The sequence below is a fragment of the Lobosporangium transversale genome (assembly GCF_002105155.1).
Source record: "Lobosporangium transversale strain NRRL 3116 chromosome Unknown BCR41scaffold_11, whole genome shotgun sequence".
Lineage (NCBI taxonomy): Eukaryota > Fungi > Mortierellomycota > Mortierellomycetes > Mortierellales > Mortierellaceae > Lobosporangium > Lobosporangium transversale.
Genome location: NW_019028989.1, coordinates 173,976 through 196,921, shown reverse-complemented (window position 1 = coordinate 196,921; position 22,946 = coordinate 173,976). Strand labels below are relative to the sequence as shown.

Below are 22,946 nucleotides of genomic sequence, written 5' to 3'. Positions count from 1 at the left end.
CTGATGATCAGAGATATTCCGGTATGTCTACCTGGAACGCCACTACTGAGTCACCTCGACAAGGCGGCCCCCGTAATAACCGGCCCCTTCAGGCGCGTCCTCCAAATTCAGAGCAGAGCCTTACACAGGGGGGAGAGCATCATAGTCAACCTAACAACCATAGTGTTAATTCAACCAATGGTGCCGAAGCTAGTAATGGTGCTGCAGCCAATAGGGAAAACGGAGGTAGCTTTGGAAATACTGCGAGCGTTAATAACGGCAGTAGCAAAAAGCGGACGACCCCAGCAAAGCACAAGTGCCCACAGTGCGACAAGTACTTTACACGACCTTTTAATCTTAAATCCCATCAACGGACCCATACACAAGAGCGGCCTTTTGTTTGTTCGTTTGCCCATTGGTAAGTTAATGTCTATGGAGCTGTAATAATGCAATGTGGGCGAGAGATGGTGAGAGATGGCGAGAGATGGCAGGAAGATTCAATTGACCTGCAAGCTGAATATACTCTACTAGCAGTGAAAAAGTGGTCAGATCATAAGAAAAATATTAGTCTACTGGGCACGGAGAATGTTCTACCTGTAGAACCATCTTTGCTTGTTGGAGGTTCGTTTTCCAATATTTTCTAGCTCGCATAAAAGACCAGGGACTCTTGCCTTTTCTTCTTTGCGCGCATCTTTGGCTAGTTTTTATGAAAGTCTGACTTCTGATTTGTTTGTAAGATGGACCAGACTATCATATGTGGAGTTAAATGGGTAACATCCATGGCTGGAGCCTAAAAGGGAGGAGAGAGGAAAAGTTGGTAGGCTGACAAGGGTCTCCACTGGAAGAAGAGGGAGAAAGTGTGGTGACAATGTTGAATGCAAATCTATCACTGTAAGCTTACCTTTTTTTTTTTTTTTTTTTTTTTTTATAATCGGAATTACCGTCAAATAGTGCAAGAGCTTTCTCGAGACTACATGACTGTAACCGACATATGCGCACACACTGGAGAATCAAACCATACAGTTGCCCAGAATGTCACCGTAATTTTGTAAGGCAAGACGCACTAACGCGTCATCTTCGTCTCGATTTCGGTCACAACCGATGCAGTGGATATCCTGGTCCCGTTCCTGGCTCCAACCAGGACAAGAGTGAAGAAAGTGGAGATGATCATATGGAAGATTCACCAACGGAGACGCCATCGAATAATTTTTCTGCATCTCAATCGGGTGAAGTTGGTAATGCAACGGCCAAGGCTGGTCCTCCATATATGTTGTCCACATCACCCATCTCTCCAACGACCGCTTCACCTGCTGGGCAAGGGCAAGCTCATGGCAAGGGCCAAGCAGTACCAACGCTTCGTCCTGACTCAAAACAGGAACCGGAATCAGAGCGTACAATGCCCGCTTCATCAGCTTCTGTATCAGCGTCCGTATCTGCCCCAGCGCAACCCATGCGGGACCAGCGAATGTCTCAAATGCCTAGTTCGGCTCCGGAACCTATCCATCCATCAGGATTTGAGTCACAGGACGAAAGGGAGCAAGGAATGGTACGTCGTGATAGTGGCGGCCCACAGTCGAGATATGCATCTGGAAATGCGCCCATGAGCTTCGTTCACCGGAGTGGGACCCTAGAGCGGAGGGCCGTGACGCCACCAAGTACAAAAGAGACACCAGCCTTCTTGTCCCAGCATGGTCGCTCATTCTCTCATTCTTCCTTCAGTCACGGCCAGCCCTCAGCTCCTGTAACCTCTTCACCAATGTCAGCACCCCTTCCTTCAGTCCCACCACCCTCTGGTGCCATATCTAGTCAGGATAGAAGAGGCCCGCCTTCACACGGGCGAAATGGTGGGTCATGGCCTGGACCAGGTCAAGATCCCAGTACACCGCCTTCAGAGTATTACCATGGAGCACCACACTCGAGACAACCTCCTCCAGGACCTATTATAACGCGTTCAGAAGCGCCAGAGTATGAGCGCGCTCGAACTTTTACTCACCCTCCATCAGATTACCCACCATCGCCATCCGAGGCAAGGCGCGCCTCTCCATCAGAATGGAATGCTTCAGGCCCAGATCGATGGGGATGGGACCAACAACGCCATCAAGAAGTAAGACATCGCCATGCGGGTTGGTCATCAGCACCTCCTAGCAGAGGACCTATGCCGTCACCACATCCGCAAGATCAAGCTCCCCACCCTCCTATCCCACCACCTCGAGCCTCAACCATGGACTCGTGGCCAAGAGGAGGCCCTCCCTCGTCTCCACTGTCACGGGAGGAACTAACTTCGCCCAGAGGCCCTGTTCGAATCCCACAACGTCCACCTACAGACTATCCTAGCTCACCTTATCCATTAGAGCCTGGTGCAGGAGGTCATGGCGCTCGATCTGTCCCAGGAGGGCCTCCAACGATGGGGCGATCAATAGAGCCTCTCCGTCGACCAGAATTGGACCATGATCGTCTGCGATCGATGACTGACATTGATCGCGTGCGTGGACCGGCCCATAGTTGGAGCGAGCAACGCTCAAGATCATTCCATGAGCTTGATGCAGGAGCTGCTCACCGGTCAAGATTCGAGCAACTTCCTCACAGTCCTCAGCATCCCCGTGAACCAGTCCCTATCGGTCGAGCTCCTGCTCCAGAGGCCACGTCATCAGGCCCAGAACGACCACATACATACAGTGGTGTGGTCGGAGCAGAGCGACACCCTCAGTCTGGTCCATATCAGGAGAGAGATTTCTACAGAGAAAGTGGAAAGCCGCCAATGATGAAGGATCATGTGGGTCGTGATTACCCTGTCCGATCACAGAGTACTACGGAATATGATGCTGATCGGGAGGGATTTCATCACCAGTCGAGATATCCAAGTGATCCTAAGGTCATGGCACGTGAATCTAGGCGATCCATGTCTCCAGGACCACCACGGCGCTTTTTAGGCTCTGAAGGCAGGCCCTATGAAGGAGGAAATGTCCGATACTCCCATCAGGCTGATCGACCAGAGCCGTACAGCCGGGAAGAGGCCGAGAGAATGTCTGGACGACCATTCCGGAATGAAGAAAGGTTGGTGATGTCTCCTCTCCCACGTGAAGACCTAAATAATGGTTACTTTGGGAGCAACGAGCCGGGCAGGCCTAACTCGTATCGCGTCGCCGGCCATGGTTATCCTCAAGGTCCTACCTCAGCTCCTTTACCTCATCCTCATCAGAGACCTCATGAATCGCCTCAGCAACGCCATCCCGATGCTCATTACGATCCTTCACGCCGCGAAAGGCACTCGCTTGACATGCCATTGACTTCGCCCACATCCGCTATTGGTCCACCACCTGTTTCAAAGCGGTCACTGTCATCAGCGGTTGTAACATCACGATAAATGAAAATAGCCTGAAATGAGGCTGAACTACGAAAAATAGTACATAATTAATTAAACCCATCCGCTTTGCACCACAAGCTCATCTACATCCATGCAGACACATGTATCCAGTGTATGTATACGAAATGGCACAAAAAAAGATATATATATATATCTCTTTTGATCTATTACCCCCTACCTCGTAATAATAAAACATTCATGAATAACCATGTCAACCCATGAAGCTGATGATATGCAATGCAATGACACTTTGCTTAAGGTTCTTGATTTCGTTTATTTGATATTGTTCTAAACTAATGTTGCTGTGTCAATTGCCTAGATTTTGCCTCTGCAAATAATCTAGTCTGTTCCAATAACAGTTCCTCTTCCGTCTTGCCAGAGTTCTCTAGCCTTCCCGATTTCTTATCCTTATCCTAGAGCAGAAAGTATGAAATCAAAGTGATCCAATATATCAGCAAAGATATTAAGAATTGTACCGACATTGCTGGTTGAAAAAAAAAAAAAAAAAAAAAAAATACTTTAGATTTTTGCTGTGTTCTATGATCCTGCAGAACCACCTCAACTTCTGGGAGGTATCCATCAAAACCTAGTGCCTATTTGATCCAGATTAAAGTAAAAAAAAAAAAAAAAAAAAAAAAAAAAAACTCCTAGTCAGTTTATTGCTCTAATGTTTATCAATTAAACAACTGCCTATTTGACTTTTTTTTTTTTTTTTTTTTTTACCTTGAGAGCCGCAATGACATGTTCTGCTGCAATAGTCTTTTTTGTCTCCTTTTCACAAATTTCATTAGATTCTGATGCAAGCAAGTGGATAAATTCTAAAAGCGCAAAAACAAAAAAAAAAAAAAAAGAGAGAGGGAGAGAGAGAGGAAGTTAATGGGAATCCTGTCGCATTTCATCCTTCATGCTTCAAGTCCATTCTTTGAGCTTTTTTTTTTTTTTTTTTTTTTTTTTGGTTGACCGATAGACAGAATGAAAGTGGAGCCATTTACCAACGCAACATTCGATCAGCAAATCGCGTGTATCTTTGGCACATGCAATGTCATCGGGCATCATTTCATTGATGAGTTTCTGTACCGTTGCTAATAGGAAAAAGAAATAAAAAGAATTACCGCTTTAGTTCATGCTTTTTTTTTTTGTTTTTTCATGCATGAAACGGGATTGCAAAAAAAAAAAAAAAAAAAAAAAAAAAAAAAAGACATGCCTTTTGGCAAAGACAATTCATCATCGTTTCCTCGCTCATTGTCACTCATTGTAATTATATTCTTTGAAAAGTTGGTTGGTTGGTATCAGCGGGTCGTTGGCGTTTAGGAAGTGTCAAGTCTTTATAAACTGTCTTTATCTGTCTTTCTATCCCTGTTTCTTTTCTTTTTCTCCTTTTTTTTTTTTTTATTTTTTTCCTCCTATCGACTTTTATTCTATTCGTTGTGTCCGTCCGTCAGTCTATTAGGAGCTGTATGTGTAGTGTAATGTGAAGTAATGAGAGGGTTGGGCCTTTGCGAGCAAAGCCGACTTTATTTAAATAACGGTACCGTACCTTCTTTGTCCACGTTTTTTTTTTTTTTTTTTTTTTTTTTTTTTATTAACTGCAAAGCCACCAAACAATGAAAAAGGCTTTCAAATGTAGCATCACATTATCGTTCATCTCGTACATCAACAAACTCAGGACAGACAATAAGCCTATTTCATTGTTTTTTTTTATTTTTTATTTTTTATTTTGTGCTTCTGGACCAACATGGCGAACAAAGACTCGTCAAGTCATCACGGCAGCAGCAGCAGCAACGGCAGCAATAGTAGTAGCGGGAAACAGGACCCTCCAGAAGTGGTCGAGTTCCAAAAGGAGCTCTATGGTCTATTTGATTCACGAAATCCATCTGCGTCAAAGATTGACCGGTTGACAAAGATGGCTATCAAATCGGCCCGATACTACAAAAATGTTGTTTACTGTCTCGAGAAGTTTATTACTCGGTGTGTGCCCGAGTACAAGCTCACAGGCTTGTATGTGCTTGACTCTATCTGTCGAGCCTCACAATCGATCAAGACAAAAGCATCATCTTCGGGTTCTGCTTCTTCAGGATCATCCTTCACAGGTGCTGAATATGTAGCACGATTTGAGAAAAATATCGAGGCGCTCTTTGCGGAATTTTGCAAAGTCCAGGAGGATAAAGAAAAGGTATTATTATTATTATTATTATTATTATTATTATTATTATTATTATTATCATTATTATTATTATCTAGCCCCCAAAAATATAGACCTATCTTTCCTTTCCCCTCTCATCTACAATGATTTTCTCAGGAGAAGAGAAATGGAGCGAGGACGCCGTCTAAAGCAGGAGCTTGTATTCATGGATTTTGCTCGTTTAACGATTTGATTCGGAGGATACAAGGATAATATATATAATCACTATTTAAAAGGAAAGAAAAAAGGCAAAAAAAAAAAAAAGCCTAGCACAGTGAAAACCATATTGAGAGTGCGATCAGCAGGAAATGTCAACACGAAAGTATTCCAGGACGCTTGAATCGCTCTCCAATGGATCTTCACAATAAGCTCCAAGGAAACAGTCACCATCAATATAAAATACGTTAGCGATGTTGTTTGAAGGCACAGACGATGGATCATTTTCGCATCCTCTGCAGAATGACTTTTTTCTTTACCAATTGGCGGCTATATCCGACATTTAACAATATATTTTCAGCTGAAGGCATTTTTTCAACAATGGGCAAATATAGGATTCGATCAAAAAAAAAAAAAAAAAAAAAAAATAAGACCACATATACCACATCAGGACATGAAAAATGAAGAAGGGCTCATATAAAAAGAAAATAAGAAAAAAAAAAAAAAAAAAAAAAAAAGTTGAAAGAAAAGAAAAATTATCAGCAGCCGCAGCAGACACCAATAAAGGCCGCTATGAACTATCAATCTATTCATGAATTCTGTAATGATGCACATACTCTATGCTGTTGGCTAAATGTTCCTTCTTATTAATCCCCAAATTTCCTTCCTTCTTCCATTTTATAAATCCCTTGCCAATTTTCAAAAAAAAAAAAAAAAAAAAAAAAAAAAATGTATCCCGGGGGAATTTTAATTTGTTTCTCGATCCGTAGGAGAAAGTAAAACGTGTTGTGGAAATCTGGGAGCGCTCAGGAACATTTACGTCGACAGTGATAGAGAGTATCAAAAAGAAGTATTTCCCGCTTCTAGATGGATCAAACGCAGCTCAAACAGGCTCGTCTTCCACATCGCAAGTGGTTAACACTGCACAATCCCAACCATCAGGTAAGCTTTCTTTCTTTCTTTTTTCTTTTTTCTTTTCTTTTTTTTTTTTTTTGCCTTTTGAAGGGCAACATAAACAGTGCCATAGTTATTAGCATGTATCAATTACTTTCTGATCGGTCTGCTCGTATGCTCACTCATTATTATTTTATTTTGTCAACTTAAAAACAATTTGGACAACTTAGCAGGCAGCGATATGACAGAAAAGACTGCATCATTCATCTCATCTCTCGCAGCATCCCTGGCCCAGACTCCTACATCATCTGAGCCATCCACGCCTTCCTATGTCCCTTTAGCAACAACAGCAACTGATGCTTCTGCCTCGACAACCATGCCGATCAGTTATGGTGCAGCGTATACACAGCCCGCGATACTACCCACTACTGAGCAGCCACCCTCATCCAAAAACCCCTTACTTGCCGGCATCTCTGACCCTTCATCTGCTCTGGCTTTGCAGACCTTATTGGCGACAGTTTCGCAAGTCAAGGCTGCATCTGCATCTGCATCTGGAACGTCAACATCGATCCCGGAAGCTGGAGCCGTTCCACATCAAACATACCCTTCCTTAACAACGGCGGCAACAACAGCCACCTCATCCGTAGTCGCACAAACTCCTATTTTCCAAGCGCCGGCCCACGAGCTCCCACCGGTTCTACAGCAACTTCAGGGGGTGTTATTGAATAGCAATCAGAATGGCACCTTTCTCTCAAATAATAATACTATGGTTTCAAGCACTATTCCATCTGCATATAGTATGCATACTGATGTTCAACAAAAGGGTGGCAGCTTCAACGAAGGGAGTAGCAACAGCAGCGTTAGTGCTGCTATTACAACTACGTCTTCGGGTGTACGAGACCCTCGCATTGACCCTCGTTTGGCATACCAAAATGCACAGCAAAATGCACAGCCACAGCCAAATGCACAGCCACCAATTATGATGCCCCACTTTGGCTTATCTAGCCATGTACCATCGACGTCGTCGGCGCCAGCGTCGGCGTCGTCATCATCATCGTTATCATCATCGTCGTCTGCGGCGCCATCCTCCAATATACCTAATCACTATGGACAAGAGTTTGATGTCAACGCTATGGCTCACCTAGCATTTCTGAATGCCAACAAGAATGCATCACTTCTACAGGCAGGTCATTTGCCATTAGGTTCGACGACATCTTTACCTTTACCCCCCTTTCCGCCTTTTCCATTACCGGGTCAGTTCCCCCTGCCTCGACTTCAAGATGATGGATCATCATCATCTACGCAAGGACCCATGGATCGCGTCAGCCACCTACAATCATACCATGGTGGTCCTGGCATTAATAACATTAGTGGTACCAATAATTTTCCCGGCCTGCCAAATCGGCCACAGCCTTTTATTGATACCAATGGTGGTCCTTCTCAGCATCCAACAGACAGATTCCAATCTAATCCACCTAGAGCTCCCATAGTCGTTAAGGAGGACCCATCTGTTGGACCGGATCAAATTCGAGGTATAACCATAAAGCTTTTATCATCAATTTTCTTAAGTAAAAGAGAGCAAAAAATAGCTTTCATTCTAAACTAATATTTTCCCTCTCTTTTCTTTTCTTTTCTTTTCTTTTCTTTTTTTTTTTTTTTTTTTTTTTTTAAAAAAAAAAAAAAACATAGTTATCAGTCGAACTCTATGGGTAGGTGGCACATTTGTGCCTACGATTTCGGAGACTGAATTAGAGGCGATCTTTGCGGCCAAAGGCAAAATTGCGACCTTGATGGTGAACCATGCGAAATTTAACGCGTTTATCAAGATGGCGGATCGAGCCCATGCAGAACGATGCAAGGCTGAGCTAGATCGGACGACTGTACAGGGAGAGGTGATGAAGGTTGGATGGGGTTGTGGATTTGGTCCTCGAGATTGCTTTGATTATACTTCAGGGGCCAGTCTTATTCCATTAGAACGATTGACGGATACAGATCGTCGATGGTTGAGCAACAGTGTCATCGGAGGTTTTGGACCACATGAGCCAATCCGTGGAGGTGTTACGATTCTGGAGCCAAATATTGAGGCAGTCTCGGCGGATGGTCGTGAAGCATTACCAAGAAAGGGTGGCGGAGGAGGAGGTGCTGGTGCTGGTGTGGGTCGTGGAGGTCGAGGTGGAGGTCGAGGAGGAGGTGATGGATTTACAGAAGGCCGTGGACGTGGAGGAGCTGATGGTATGGGTAGTCGTGGGGGTCGTGGGGGTCGTGGAGGAGGTAATGTGGGTGGAGGTATGGGTCGTGGAGGCCGTGGGTTTAATGATCATGCATCTACTTTTGAACAACGATTGCATCCACTTCCAAATCGTCCTCATGGAGGATTCTCGCAAGACCAAGCAGAGCAAGGACCTGGGAAGCGTGAGCTCGGACAGAGTCAAGATTCATCATTCCATGCTTCTTTCCCTGGGGTAAATCAGCAACAGCAACAGCAACAGCAACAGCAACAGCAACAGCATGGGCATGAAGAAGAGAATAGACGGAATAAGAAGTCGCGCTGGGAATGAGCAATGGCTTTTTTTCAATGTTGAAATAAAAAAATTGTAGTAGTCATAAGAAATATGCGTGGTGATTGGGCAGTGCAACTGGTCCCTGAGCGACAGGGAGAGGGACGAGAAAATATGATTACTGTTCTGTTGCACTGCAAAATTGGCCCCTTCGCCCTTCTTTTTTTTTTTTTTTTAGTCCATTAGGCTTTTTCTCTGTCATACGTCGTTATTAAATAAATTATATCATTCTCTCTCTCACATTCATCCATTCATTCATTCACATTCAATTCTTTGTTCTCTACCCATTCCATCCCATTATCTATCTATTTATCTATCTACCTATCTATTTTTCTTTATTTCTTTTCCTTTTTCCTTTTTCCTTTTTTCACTTTTTTATTTTGTATTATCAGCATTCTCGACCTCACGAGACCTCCTCTTTCCCATTGCCCTTAACGTTTTCAGCACCTTCTTTTTTTATTGAAGCAATCTACTTGACAGACTTGTATAATTTTAAACTCCATGGGCGAAATTGACTTTGCTGAGGGCATTCCGCCACCAGCTGATGTGGAGGAATTGTATTCGAGCTGGGCATTACTAATTCTCACAGTGTTGTTGATCGGTGCCATGTGGACTTCGTATTACCTTCAGGTTCGCAAGATCACTGCCATCCATGAGACTGTCATCTCCATCATGACTGGTTAGTATAGCTCTTCAGTTAAAAAAAAAAAAAAAAAAAAGAGGGGGAGGCTTCTCAGTGTTACGATGGCATCCCAATTGTGGCAAATATGAGAGAAAGAAAAGCTCACTGAAAAAAATAAAATAAAATATATACTTCTCTTGTAAAATAGGGATGGTTGTCGGGTTCATCATCCGGGTCTCGCCAGGACGCATGGTTCAGGATATGGTCACATTTAAACATACCTACTTTTTCAACCTACTACTACCGCCAATTATTCTTAATTCAGGATATGAGATGAAGCAAGCTCGCTTCTTCCGAAACCTTGGTAGTATTTTGACTTTTGCGTTTGTAGGCACATTCATATCTGCACTCGTAGTTGGGTAAGACCAAAAGTTTGTTCACAAACATCTGTTAAAAGCAGAAATGAGAAGAGAAAAAAAAAGGGGGGGTGGGGGCAAAGCAAGCGCCATGTTCTGAATTTCCCACTCACTGAAAAGTCTCATCAACTAACCACGTGTATTTTTTTTTTTTTTTTTTTTTTCGATTTTCAAAAAAAAAAAAAAAAAAAAAAAAACCATTAGTGTACTCGTATACTTGTTGTCATTGACAGGACTTGAATCGCTTCAGCTCAGTTTCCTGGACTCGATGATCTTTGGATCTGTCTTATCTGCCACGGATCCAGTGACGATCCTTGCTATTTTTAACCAGCTCAAAGTAGATCCAAAGTTATACTCCGTCATTTTTGGAGAAAGTATTCTCAACGATGCCGTTTCGATTGTGATGTTTGAGTAAGGAACATTTGAGAATTTGGAATATTGTAACAAAAAAAAAAAAAAGCGTTAACGACACTCAATTTACATTTAACTCCCCTCCTCCATTCTAACTATCCCTATTCCATTAGGACGTTGAAAAAATACAGAGGAGAGGATTTTCATCTGGGCAATGTGCTCCACGGAGTATCAACATTCTTTTTTGTTTTCTCTATTTCCCTGATGATTGGCGTTATCATTGGATTGATTGCAGCTCTGGCGTTGAAACGGACAAATATCCATCTTTACCCAGGATTGGAATCATGCCTAATCGCCTTGATGGCCTATGCGTCCTATTTCTTCTCCAACAGTGTTCACCTCTCCGGTATTGTCTCATTATTGTTCTGTGGTATCACACTAAAGCACTACGCCTACGAGAGTATGTCTTCGAGATCCAAGAGGACTACAAAGTCTCTGTTTCAGGTTTTGGCTCAACTCTCGGAGAACTTTATCTTTATTTACCTGGGACTAACTTTGTTCACTGAGATGGATCTGGACTACAGGCCGTTTTTCATTTTCTTTACTTTTGTAAGTTTTATTATTACTATTGTTATTATTTAAAGGCTTAATATGAACTTGCTTCTTATACTCTTTTTACTTTAATACATCTTCTTAGGTCTTTATTTGTTTTTCAAGATACTCGGCTGTTTTCCCACTTTCATCATTCATTAACATGATCTCAGTATATGTTTTAAAGAGGTCGGATACACTATCGAGGCCACATCAGGTCATGCTCTTCTGGGCTGGACTACGCGGGGCCGTTGCGTTTGCGTTGGCAGCTAGTTTGGACGGAGTGAATGAGGCAGCAGCACTGAAAACGACGATCCTAGTGGTAGTGGTATTGTCGGTGATCGTCTTTGGAGGGACTACTGCCAGGATGCTTGGTATTTTGGGAGTCAAGATTGGATGTGTAGATTCTGAAGGCGAAAGTGACGACAATGAATACGAAGATTATGATCGCGAACGGGAAATATACCTCACAGAGGATGTCTATGGGCGTGGATCAGATAGCCAGGCGCTTTATCTACAGTCTTCATTTTCCAATTCAGAGTTGTCTTTGCAGTCACGGCCTTCGGATGATGATTATGTTGGGTCATCAGGATCAAGTCCGTCCACAGGATCCAACGGCCATCATCAATATCGCGACAATACAATCCTTCCGCTTCCAGTTGCTTCAGCCAATCATCCAGATGATACACATTGGTTCCTGTCGTTTGATGAGCGATATCTGAAGCCTATGTTTTCACGCTCCAGGCAATGGAACAGAAGTCGGCGTCGATTCTCTGGTCCCACCATTCAACAACAAAGAAACCGAGCGCGCTTTGCCCGTACGGTTGCCGGAAACGGTATTACATCTGGTATGACCACTGCTACAAACAGTACAATTGGAGGGCGACATCCACGTTATGCGTCAGCAAATGGTGAGCAACGGACAGTAGGAAGTTACCTCACGAGTCATGGGAGCAATAGCAATTTAGCGACAGCATATGGCAATACTAGTCCAGGAAGTCGCAAATCTTCAGGCGAGACTGGATCTATGACGTTTGGGGATGAGTTGGGAATGAGCCATGTCCGACGTGAATTAGACCGTCGTGCAGCAGCAGCAGCGCAAATGGCGATGAATTCATCTCAGAACTCGGGTATTCATGATGTTTGAAGGCTTTCAGGTGATTCTTTGTGTTCTCTCTTTCCTATCTTTGTTCTTTTTTACAATTCTATGCTAGGGATCTGTTGATTTACTTGCTATGCCTTTTTTTTTTTTTTTTTGTTTTGTTTAAAAAAAAAAAAAAAAAAAATTACATACATGCATACATGACTACTTCAATTTTTTCTTTCCTTCTTTCTTCCCGTTTTTTTTTTTTTTTTTTTTATCATTTACAACTTTCTCCACCACTCCAACCATGCAGCAAGGACTTGAAGAAAAACTTGCTCAACATGGATCTCTGATGTCGATATCAGCAAAAATTTCAATCTTACGATTTCAATCACGTTTAGAACCACAATTATACAGCCACATTTAACATGAATCATAAAAAAAAGCACAATAAATTATAAACACCATTCACATTCAAATAGAGGATAGAGATCTTTGCTTTTTATTTTTATTTTTTTTAAAATTATTTTTATTGTTGTCTGTGAGCTTATTATGCCTTCAAATATATGTTATACTAGGCCCAAGTAAAGGAAGAAGAAATAAAGAATGCGAAAAAAAAAAAAATAAAATAAAATAAAATAAAATAATAATAAAATAAAAAATAGGAAAATTTTGACAATAAAAAAAATGATAAGGATTATATTATATTATTATATTTACAGCAGGAAAGACGACGAAAGGAAAAAAAAAAAAAAAGAAAAAAAAAAAAGAAAACAACTACACTGTTAACAACAATAAAACAAAAACCAAAACAAAACAAAAAACAAAAACCACAAAAAAATAAAAAATAAACGAGATGGCGCTGAAGGAATAGAATAAATAGACGGACCATTTTCGTTGTTCAACATTTAAAAAAAATAAAAAAATAAAAAAAAAAATAAAGGGCCTTCACTATAAAGAATAAAAAACAAAAGAAAAAAATAATGGTTAATATTAAAAACAGATTACATCTTCCTACAAATAAAGGACTTGTATCAAGCACACTTACTTACTCTAAACCTGTCGCAAAATGTTTTGTTCACCCTGAATTATTGTTGGACTGTTGACCAGTGCCTGGATAGCTCGTATGAAGATAACCACCACTACCACCGGCTCCAGACGAAGTGGTGTAGTGGTATTGACCCGTTGTAGCCACCTGTTGGAATGTCACAGGGTTTGAAAACACGTCCTCTGGTTCACCTAAGAAATGATTAGGATGAATGTTGGGATGTGAATACGCTCTGTTGGTGGCCCCTCCTGGCCCTGGAGATCCTCCTGTTCGTCTTTGGACCTGTGGAGGGAGTGGTGGCTGCTGCTGTTGTTGAGTAGATATTATGGGTTGATAGAATGATTGAAATTCTTGCTTGATATCTACTGAATGGTTTCTCTTTATAGTCGGAGCTTGTTCTTGACGAGTGTAATCTGAAGGATCCAGGTCTAGTGACAACTCTGACGAAGACAAATCTTCTTGGCTTATAGCAGCCGGGTGCGCTTGCTGATGGTGCGGTTGTTGGTATGGATGGTACTGTTGATGAGGCCGAAATGCTGTGGCCATTCCAGAAGACAACGATTGATTGCCATGATGTGGTTGGGTATCATGGGGGTGGTATAGCTGTTGTTGTTGATGATGATGTGATTGCTGCTGATGAGCATGATTAGGGCCCGAGTGAGGGTGATAACCATTATTGCCTTGCATCATCAGCAAACTAGGGCCCCCAGACATGACAGAGGAGTCTAGGCCAGGAAGGGGTCCTTGCAATGGTCCTACAGTTCCTGACGAGGTTGTGGACATATCCAGATGGCTCATCATCTGGGTAGCACTCATGGCAGAGCTGAATGAAGGAGCTGTTGTCGAAGCGCCGCCGATACCATGCCGTGTAAAGCATTCTTCACTGAGAGAGCGCTTCCTATCATTGATTGATGGCATTCCAAGGCCCAAACCGTAGCTGGAATCCACCACTGGGGATGAAGCAGAGGAAGGGCGTCCTTTCTGGCTCGGAGTATTCTTGACAGATATGACACATCCTGGATAAGTCACAAGGTAATCAGAAGAACTAAGTGGCGAGTTTGAGGATGAAGATGGACTGAAAGCAGGACTAGTGTTTGAAGGTGAGGTCATATTCATTGAAGGCCCTCCTGCTCCTCCAGAGGGAGGCGGCGAAGCCAGAACGCGCGAGTTTGCACCAGCGGGATCGATCCGCAGCTGCTCACAAATCTCAACTAGGACATTCTCGAGGCTTGATGTGACTTTGTAGGAGAGAGTTGGGTCTGCGCTGGCTAGACTGGCGACACGGGCAGCTAGCTCCATCGTGGAAAAGACTCGACTTTCTGAATCCCGTAGTTTAATCTGCTTACGCTCCTCAGTCAATCGATTATAGAAGCGTCGCTCATCCCAGATCAAGTCTGGAAAATCCTCCTTGATTCTTTCACGAGTATCCGAGGTTGTCAAGTTTCTTTGCCTGGCGTAGTACGCGATTCTGTCAAAGACAGCCTGGGGCCAAGGTTGCCGAATATCATCTGGTGAGATTAACGGGTGATTATGGGTCATAGAAGCTGGGTTCATGGCTTTGCGGAAGACCCAATGCTTTGACTCTTGCTGGAATAGGGTAATGCGCCACTTGCAGTCGCATCTCATAGACAATCGTTTACGTTTAATCTCCTTGTTGTTTTTGACGGAATCAGGGACACCTTCACGTGAACAGTACAGGTAGACATTCTAGGAAGTGAAAAGTAAAATCAGCCAATTTAGATGAGTATAGTTAGTTAGTGAGACAGTGGGTCACAACAAATAATAAAATGCTGTTTGGGAACACTCTTGTGCACGTTAATGCATGATACATGATACACCAACAGAAAAAAACGTAAACACAAAGAACAAGAAAAAGGAAAGGACACTCGTTTTGATCTTAGAGATGCATGCATCCTCTCCGTTGGACGAGCATTGGCTGTTACATCATATTGTAAAAGTCACAAGAGCTGACAAGCCGCAAGCTTTCCTTTCATTCTTCATTCATTTGCCCTCTCTTTCCCCCCTTCCTCTCCTCTCCCCCCCCCCCCCAAAAAAAAAAAAAAAAAAAAAAAAAAAAAAGAGAGCAGTTATCGTCATTGATTCTTGAAAGAACTGAATTGATATTGTGAGCACAGATTATTTTGTGGCAGGTGTCGTCAACAGAACACTTTAATGTGGTTTAAAAAAAAAAAAAAAAAAAAAAAAAAAAGTACAACCCTTGTTTTTTGTACTCCTTCCCCCCTTGGTCTGAGGTTGAAATCATTTTGGTCCCTTTTTGTCATGCTTGCAGAATGTGCTGCGAAATATGCATGCAACTCAAATGCTTACTTTTGATAAAATATCCCGCCCTTTTTAAGTTACAGTCATGATTTGAGCTTCTTAACATTGACGTGCCCACAAGTGTGGATTACTGTTCGTAACACAGAGATAATGAAGGGAAAATGAAATAAAATAGAGTAGAATAAAAGTAGAATTCAAAAGAGAGAAGAGAAGAGAAGAGAAGAGAAGAGAAGAGAAGAGAAGAAAGAGAGAAGAGAAGATAGAGTTGAGACAAATGATGGGGGCGGAATGACTGAAAGAAAAATGGGATGGAAAAATTGAGGTGGGGAGGATGAAGGAGGGAAGGGAGGAGCTTCCAGGACAGTGGACTGGTGGAAGAGTGTAACAATAACAATAAAAATATCACAAAACAAGGTGAGCGATCCTGTCCGTCCCATCCCAGCTTGCCCAATCATGTCCACTCACATTCATAAACACATTCATATCTTTTTTAAAAACGCTCCCTTACATCTCTCACACATACATCATCCCATAAATCCATGGCCCTCTCTATCTTTTTTTTTTTTTTTTTTTGTTTCTTTTTTCTTGTTTCTCAAAATATGTGCATGGTATGCACAGAACTTTGGTGTGTGTAACTGGGAAAACCCTTTTTTTTTTTTTTTTTTTTTTTTTTTTTAATATTATTTTATTTTTTATTACCTTATTCGAACTTGTCTCCTGCTTGACTGTGAAGCCATGCTCCCGGGCCAAGTCGCGACATTTACTGATGGCGTCGCTTGATTGCTTAAAGGTCATGCCTAGGAGCTTGTCATAAAAGTCGTCCATCTAACAGATATTAATTAGGTGGAAGCTTGGGTAAGTAAAAGTAAGATACACTTAAGGAAACGAGAGAGAAAAAGAATAGAAGAAAGGGTGTTTAGACAGACAGGGAGAAAGGAAGAAAAGGGAGAAAAGGGAGAAAAGGGAGAAAAGGGAGAAAAGGGAGAAAAGGAGACAAAAGAAATGAGAGAGGATAGGAGAATTGAAATGAAGAAACGAGAGAGAGGAAGAGAAAGAGAGAGAGAGAGAGAGAGAGAGAGAGAGAGAGAGAGAGACGGAAAGAGAGAGAAAGAAGACCAAATTGAATATCGCGTAGAACAAGATCGAAAATATAAATATAAATGATAATAAAATAATATAATATAAAATAAAATGTTTATATACATATATATATATATATATATTTAAAAAAAAGAGAGAGAGAGAGAAAGAGAGCATAAGGATAAAAGCGCGCGAGAAGAGAGAGGGGTGTGTGCGTGCGTGCGTGTGTGTGACCAAGGCTGGACAGACAAGAACATGCACAAAATGTTCTTTTGACTGGGAGACTGTAAACAATCAAAGACAAGACGCACACTTTTGTACTCGCAACACAAACTACAAACTGTTAAATCCACACCTGCGCTCATTCTCCTTTCCCAAATGAAGTTGGCTACTGGATGTAAACGGACAAATTATTCTTAGTCTGGAAGCTCAAGTTGAAATACCAGTGTAACGGTCATCAAGGTTGATTAAAAAAAAAAAAAAAACTTCGTCAGCACTGCCAACGCAAGCACGGGAATGGGCCATTAAGGGAAAAACACACACCACCACACACTAACGAAAAAAAAAAGGCCGAGAAAAAAAAAAAAAAAAAAAAAAAAAAAAAAGAGGTCAAGATTGCCATCGCCAAACATACAATTTGACCGCATAATCAAAACGAAAGAAAACGAGGAAACACCGGACACGCGTATAGGTGGATCGGAAACAAAGGCGGGAGAATACATAAGGTAAAATGGAAGACGAATGGAAAGGATTCATCATGAGAAGTTGTTTTTTTTAAAAAAAGAAAAAGAAAGAAAGAAAAAGAAAATTTAGGTAGGAAACCAAAGGCGAAGCAAAAAAAAAAAAAAAAAAAAGCTGAGCTAAATTGGTCAACAGGACAGAGATAAGAAATTTGATGAACAACCACGATTCACAGCCCGAACAGTGTATAAAGTCATTTTGATCATTCAAAATGCCATTTTGCCACCAACACACTAATGCTCAATCCTGACTCCCCTTACATTTTCCCAAAAAAGAAAAAACTCCCCCCAAAATAGAATAAGAACAACATGTTAGCTCGATATGCAAAAAAAAAGGTGCACAGTGGACACCACAATGATATATGACCATGCATACAAGACCAGATGAAGTAAAGAAAGGTGATTATAAAGGATAAAATGCAATCACAAGGATCAGACAGCAGACAGGGTCCCATAGGACTAAAAAAGAGAATCGGAAGAGAGGAGAGGAGAGAAAAGGAAAGGAGGACCCCTCCTTCTCTCTTCCTCCCACATTCTGTGTATGTTCATATGCGAATATGGACTAACATCGACATGCACGAATAATAGAGCATATTGTAAAAAAAAAAAAAAGGCACGAAGAGACACCATGAAGTAAAGGATGTACAAACAAAACAAGAGACACATGTCACATTCATGACTTCTTCACGCGCAGGCATGTACGACGATTAAAAAAACCTTCATTAGCTATTTTATAATCAGCTCTCTCTCCCTCTTTCTCTCCCTCCTCCTCTACAGCCCATTCGATCGATCCATTCATCCTTGATTTTCATAAAAGAACATTGCTCCTTCTCAGTAAAGGCAAAGCAGGAGTTGGCCATTGAAAGAATAAAAAAAAAAAAAAAAAAAAAAAAAAAAACGTACATGATCATGAACAAGGGCGGGAAAAGGATGTGTGCAATTGCCGTTATGAAATTGAATGGAGGTTGTAGCATGCATAACAGGATAAATGTCAGGATTTGACTTTTTCTTTTCTTTTCTTTTCTTTTCAAGTGCCAGTGGGAATGGGGGTAAATAGAAATGACCAAGAGACAAATGTGAAAGGAAAACCGCGGGAAGAATACCATAAAGGAAAACCAAGAGGGGGATAGGAGGGGAGTACAAGGTGAGAGTAACAGCCACCAGGCGCGCTTTTTTTTTTTTTCCCTTTTTTTTATTGTGTACCCAGACAGATTGTAGTACACACACTGCAGATGATCAGGAGACAGGACATGGTTGCAGAAACTCCCATTGAATTGCATTATCTTAATCAAAAAAAGAAAAAAGAGAGAGCTGAATATTGTTTCTTCCCGCGCTGTCTATTTTACTCTTCCCTTTTCGTCTCCCCTTCCCCAAACAAACACAGAGGAAGGAAACATGCACCTGGTCATTCATTTGCCAGTGCTTGGATATTATACTGTAAGAATAGGGACGCTCACCCAAAAACGCAAGGGAAATGAATAGCTGACCGAATCAGATGTCTCGCATGAATACAACGGAAGCCGGGTGTTCAGGGGTCTCCAACCACAAGAGCAGCATCAATAATAATAATAGTAATCATAATCGTAATCATAATAATCGTATTAAAGGAGATTGAAACTTGATTTCTTAGTCGGCACTCTCGATAACCACTGTTGATCATAAACAATAGATTAGGCTCTAATAATGAAATTTTATACCCTTGCGCTTGACACTGGCCGATTTCTAGACCCTCTGGGTGTCTACTATTCCTCCCTCTTTTTAGTATATCCTTTACAAAGAATTTTTTTTTGTTTTCCCGCCATTCTCTTTGAAAGAAATGCCATGGTCCTTTTTACACTGGATAGTGACGCTCATATGTTCCTACATCTTCGAATTTTCCCAGACCCATTTTCAGAAAAAAAAAAAAAAAAAAAAAAAAACCCACGGGCCACACAATGCTTCCTTCATTCGGGATGTAGTGCAAAGAAGACATAAGCTGAAGACCACTGTACCAAACAAAAAAAAACACCAAACACTAAACAAACACCAAACACCAAACACCAAACAGCAAACAACAAATGACAAACAATAACGATAACACGACAAAAAAAAAAAAAAAAAAAAAAAAAAAAAAGGGGGGGAGGGAAAGGTGAGGGGTAAGGGAGCAAGCCAAAAAAATAAAAAAATAAAAAATAAAAAAAATATATAAAAAAACAAAGGTGTGTGAAAGTCAGAGATCAGTGCGATCATACTTTTTCAGTGGTAGGGGCCCCAGAGTTCTTGTTAAAATCCACATCATTAAAGCGAGTTCCTGCAGAAGTTGAGCCAAGTACTGTCATTGCAGCATTGTTTTGGTTGATGCCACAATGTGTGTTACTACAAGCATCATCACCTCCACTACTGACGGTGCTCAACTGATATGGGCCTTGGTGAAGCGTTGCGCTTGAAGAAGTAGAGCAACTCGATGAGGAGGACGGCCCACGGCTCATAGTAGAATCTGAAGCACAATGATATGGCTGCTGTTTCTGTTGACCTTGATGAGTAGAGTAAGCTGAGATCATAGTAGGCTGGTTGGACTGAAACGCACCTTGGTTAGAGTGCGAGGTTGAGGACAGCGGCTGGGATTGTACCTGCTGCTGCATCGAGATGAATGACGATGCTTGGCCATGAAACATCGTATGATTTGGCAAAGATGGCATAGAAGCGGGTGGAGGCAGCCTGTTACTGGAACCGCTCGATTGAAGGGCTGAAGAAGACTTGCTGACTACCAGCTCACCCGTCATAAGCTCGTTCAAATGAGCCAGCTCAAACGAGTTTTGCTGTGATAGTCCGGGAGGACTAGCCCCAATGGCATTGTGGTGATGAAGATGGTGTGAAGGATGCGACATAGATAAAGAAGGAGGCATCGGAGGTAACTGCGAGGTATGCATCATGATTTTTGAAGAAGCTAAAGGTGAGGAAGAGGCAGTAGTCGGAGTCATGGACAGGACAGAGGAGTGAAAATGAAGACGAGAGGCAGTCGAATGAAGAGGATATGGGGGAGATTGAGGATGGAGTGGTTCTACTCGAGTGTTTGGTGATAATGAGTGAGAGAGATTCAAAGCCAAGGAGGGTCCGTTGAACGGTGGCATCGGTTCAACTTTAAGCTGAGGCTGGGTGCTTGTATCTAAACCAGCCCAAGCCTCGGTGACTCCTACAGACATTGCTGTCGAAGAGATAGGCTGAGTAGCTGAGACGATTTTGTTTTGATTATGCAAAGGACTTTCTTCGGCACTGGAAGACATGATATAGTCAATACAAAACGGCTATAGGGGACATCAACAGGTAGAATAAATGTGTGTATGCAGAAAAGAGAGAGCGAAACTAAGTTAGGGTCGACACTACAGTTGTTGTGCCAAGGGTATGGTAATAGCTTGATTTACGTGTGCGGACAAAATGGAGACACTTGCAGTGGTGGACGTGAGATTGAATACAAGTGTGATAATTAAGAAAACCAATAAGATTGCTATCAAGGACATGAGACTTGACAACAACAAACAAACAGGAGAATACAACTCTAATTTCGCCACATACACAATCCACTCAATGCTATCTGATGATAAAGTGCATATTGCGCCCTAAGATTTAAAGTAGAAAAAGTAATGTTTTAATGGGCCTCAATAACCAATGTGGTAAAAATCTAAGAGCTATTGCATTACAGAGTTGATCCAGAGGAGCGGAAGGAAGTGAAAGCCTTTTTTTTATTGTTTCTGTCTGCAAGGGGGAGACTGGTGTGGTGATACAAGTAGAACATAAACATTCAGAAGATCTGAAAAAATATAAGCGAGCAAAAGTATAAAGTTGGACAATGACATGATATTTTCCATACTGTTCTGCTAAGGAGCAAAAGCGCCATGGAATGTTGTAGTGTCCAATACTTTAAAAATACATCGAGCTATTTCTTTCTTTCTTTCTTTTTTTTTTTTTTTTTTTTTTTTTTTTAATACAGTATAGATTTACGAATACTAAAGTTTAAAAGCTAAAGTGCTATGGTAATAAGCTCTTGAGGAAACCCTATCGAGTGAAAAGTAGGTACGTTAAACCCCTTTTAGCAATTATTTGCTTTAATATTCCTTGTTCAGCTAATGGCTAAAGTACAAGAAGCAATAAGTAAATAGAAATGCTGGAAAGCAATCTTGAGTAAACAAGAGTATGGGCTTAGAAAATCAATAATTATCACTATTTTTACGAACAGAAGTAGGCCTTTTTGGAGTCTAAGGATGCATTGCCGTCATTTAAGCGGTCGCGAGACCTGAGATGTTCATTGGACATGTCTTTGCTGAATATAGCCAATGGCAATAAAAAGCAAAAAATGGTGCAAAGGCCATTGGACAGTGAAGAGCAGCAATTGGTAGCCTGCGTACATTTGCAGTTTATCGAAGGGATGCTACTATAAGCTTTTTTTTTTTTTTTTTTTTTATTTTTTTTTATTGATTGCTGTAAGCGAACAGTTAAGCCTTAAAGGGAGAACTGAAGCTTAGTCCTCCCCCCTCCAAGTCTCTGATACGTTTAAAAGGAGGTTCAAACGAGCTCAAGAGCAATGAGCCCTTTGAAGAGAAGATGGAAGAGAAAGGAAAGCAAGGCAATAGAAGTGAGGACTGGACGGAAAAAAGGGGCAATTTGTCAGTCAAAACAAACAACAGTTGTGTAGTGCTACAGGTGTCGCTGTTCTTGTTGTTTTTTTTTTTTTTTTTTTTTTTTTTTGTTTTAGGCGGGACGATCCAACATAGTCTAAAAAAGGAATAAACTATATCTATAAAATCTACAAAATGACTAAACAGATGCTCAAAAGCGTAATGGTGCATTTGCGAATCAAAGATCCCCGGCCCCGAGCAGATTCAGGAGAAACAGAAAGGGTTTGTAAGAGAAAGAGAGGAAAGCAAGGGGATGGAAAAAATGGTGCAAGGTCAGGTGGTCATTGTACCCTACAAATAACTTGTAGGCAGGTGTTTGCGCTTTGTTGCCAATTGAAAAATCCAGGGACAGCCATCAGCGAGCCCATAAGGTCTTCTGTGTACAAGATGTAAAAGACAGAGATAGTATAGGGGTCGTCGCACAAGGTCGGTTTTTGAATACTTTTCAAAGAATAAAATAAATGGAAGGATGACAAAGTTCGATTTTATGAGTGCGGACTTGGTAAAGTATAGATGCCCAGAATACACTTAGTTGCTTGCATTGTTATGCAGCAAGGTTCATTAATGAATAAAAAAACTTGTTTGCTTGGTTCTTTTTTTTTTTTTTTTTTTTTTTTTTTTTTTTTAACAATACAAACGCAACAAACAAGAATATTGTAAGATGGTATATGGATTAAAGAAGCCAAGGCAGAAAAAAAAATGAGAGTGAGGGGAAGGGTATTCTGACGTGCAACCAATGAACTTGGACAATATATTTTTGTTTGCCATGCAAACATAATGCCAAGGATGTAGGGCCATATCCAATAAGACCATTTACATGCAAATGGATAAAAAAGGATATATAAATAACGCGTAGAGCAATGGAGTAAGGAGACGCTCATTTTAGATGCAAGGGCAGTGGCTGGAAAAATGTGGGATAAATAAATATATAAATATATATACATATTTA

At 41.4% G+C, this 22,946-nt stretch overlaps 7 protein-coding genes across 7 annotated transcripts; 4 read left to right on the top strand and 3 right to left on the bottom strand.

Moving 5' to 3' along the window:
• Positions 1-23: 23 nt before the first annotated feature.
• On the top strand, positions 24-1,054 carry BCR41DRAFT_302960 (hypothetical protein; the record flags this gene model as incomplete). The annotated part of the gene is made up of 2 exons (XM_022020694.1): positions 24-397; positions 931-1,054. Coding segments are annotated over 2 exons (498 nt in total), but the record flags the coding sequence as incomplete, so codon positions are not given.
• Positions 687-2,567, top strand: BCR41DRAFT_20579 (hypothetical protein). Its single transcript, XM_022019920.1, has 5 exons — positions 687-711; positions 931-1,420; positions 1,513-2,139; positions 2,223-2,321; positions 2,392-2,567. The coding sequence occupies exons 2-4, from the start codon at positions 1,143-1,145 to the stop codon at positions 2,311-2,313; spliced, it is 996 nt and encodes a 331-aa protein (XP_021883024.1). The 5' UTR covers positions 687-711; positions 931-1,142; the 3' UTR covers positions 2,314-2,321; positions 2,392-2,567.
• Positions 2,568-3,600: 1,033 nt separating this feature from the next.
• Positions 3,601-4,742, bottom strand: BCR41DRAFT_320437 (histone-fold-containing protein). Its single transcript, XM_022021395.1, has 5 exons — positions 4,548-4,742; positions 4,336-4,425; positions 4,067-4,161; positions 3,862-3,936; positions 3,601-3,756 (listed from the first exon to the last, which is right to left on the bottom strand). Exons 1-5 carry the CDS (start codon positions 4,594-4,596, stop codon positions 3,637-3,639), a joined length of 429 nt encoding a protein of 142 aa, XP_021883023.1. The 5' UTR covers positions 4,597-4,742; the 3' UTR covers positions 3,601-3,636.
• A 248-nt stretch (positions 4,743-4,990) lies between these two features.
• BCR41DRAFT_350002 (hypothetical protein) lies at positions 4,991-9,178 on the top strand. Its single transcript, XM_022023584.1, has 4 exons — positions 4,991-5,516; positions 6,452-6,623; positions 6,806-8,107; positions 8,265-9,178. The coding sequence occupies exons 1-4, from the start codon at positions 5,079-5,081 to the stop codon at positions 9,131-9,133; spliced, it is 2,781 nt and encodes a 926-aa protein (XP_021883022.1). The 5' UTR covers positions 4,991-5,078; the 3' UTR covers positions 9,134-9,178.
• A 159-nt stretch (positions 9,179-9,337) lies between these two features.
• On the top strand, positions 9,338-12,348 carry BCR41DRAFT_349999 (Sodium/hydrogen exchanger family-domain-containing protein). The gene is made up of 5 exons (XM_022023583.1): positions 9,338-9,812; positions 9,964-10,174; positions 10,376-10,582; positions 10,696-11,131; positions 11,220-12,348. The coding sequence occupies exons 1-5, from the start codon at positions 9,635-9,637 to the stop codon at positions 12,258-12,260; spliced, it is 2,073 nt and encodes a 690-aa protein (XP_021883021.1). The 5' UTR covers positions 9,338-9,634; the 3' UTR covers positions 12,261-12,348.
• Positions 12,349-13,275: 927 nt separating this feature from the next.
• BCR41DRAFT_403691 (hypothetical protein) lies at positions 13,276-16,533 on the bottom strand (the record flags this gene model as incomplete). The annotated part of the gene is made up of 2 exons (XM_022029356.1): positions 16,225-16,533; positions 13,276-14,952 (listed from the first exon to the last, which is right to left on the bottom strand). The coding sequence occupies exons 1-2, from the start codon at positions 16,348-16,350 to the stop codon at positions 13,276-13,278; spliced, it is 1,803 nt and encodes a 600-aa protein (XP_021883020.1). The 5' UTR covers positions 16,351-16,533.
• A 3,037-nt stretch (positions 16,534-19,570) lies between these two features.
• BCR41DRAFT_369281 (hypothetical protein) lies at positions 19,571-20,608 on the bottom strand (the record flags this gene model as incomplete). The annotated part of the gene is made up of 1 exon (XM_022026444.1): positions 19,571-20,608. One exon carries the CDS (start codon positions 20,606-20,608, stop codon positions 19,571-19,573), a length of 1,038 nt encoding a protein of 345 aa, XP_021883019.1.
• Positions 20,609-22,946: the final 2,338 nt, after the last annotated feature.

Coding starts and splice junctions, on each gene's coding strand:
- BCR41DRAFT_350002 (XM_022023584.1), top strand. CDS start 5,079: ATGGCGAACAAAGACTCGTCAAGTCATCACGGCAGCAGCAGCAGCAAC. Junction 5,517..6,451: donor TCCAGGAGGATAAAGAAAAG/GTATTATTATTA, acceptor CTCGATCCGTAG/GAGAAAGTAAAACGTGTTGT. Junction 6,624..6,805: donor TGCACAATCCCAACCATCAG/GTAAGCTTTCTT, acceptor TGGACAACTTAG/CAGGCAGCGATATGACAGAA.
- BCR41DRAFT_349999 (XM_022023583.1), top strand. CDS start 9,635: ATGGGCGAAATTGACTTTGCTGAGGGCATTCCGCCACCAGCTGATGTG. Junction 9,813..9,963: donor TGTCATCTCCATCATGACTG/GTTAGTATAGCT, acceptor CTTGTAAAATAG/GGATGGTTGTCGGGTTCATC. Junction 10,175..10,375: donor ATATCTGCACTCGTAGTTGG/GTAAGACCAAAA, acceptor AAAAACCATTAG/TGTACTCGTATACTTGTTGT.
- BCR41DRAFT_20579 (XM_022019920.1), top strand. CDS start 1,143: ATGATCATATGGAAGATTCACCAACGGAGACGCCATCGAATAATTTTT. Junction 1,421..1,512: donor CAGCGTCCGTATCTGCCCCA/GCGCAACCCATG, acceptor ACAGGACGAAAG/GGAGCAAGGAATGGTACGTC. Junction 2,140..2,222: donor CCTAGCAGAGGACCTATGCC/GTCACCACATCC, acceptor GGCCAAGAGGAG/GCCCTCCCTCGTCTCCACTG.
- BCR41DRAFT_320437 (XM_022021395.1), bottom strand. CDS start 4,596: ATGAGTGACAATGAGCGAGGAAACGATGATGAATTGTCTTTGCCAAAA. Junction 4,426..4,547: donor TGAATTGTCTTTGCCAAAAG/GCATGTCTTTTT, acceptor TTTTCCTATTAG/CAACGGTACAGAAACTCATC. Junction 3,757..3,861: donor GAACACAGCAAAAATCTAAA/GTATTTTTTTTT, acceptor TTTCTGCTCTAG/GATAAGGATAAGAAATCGGG.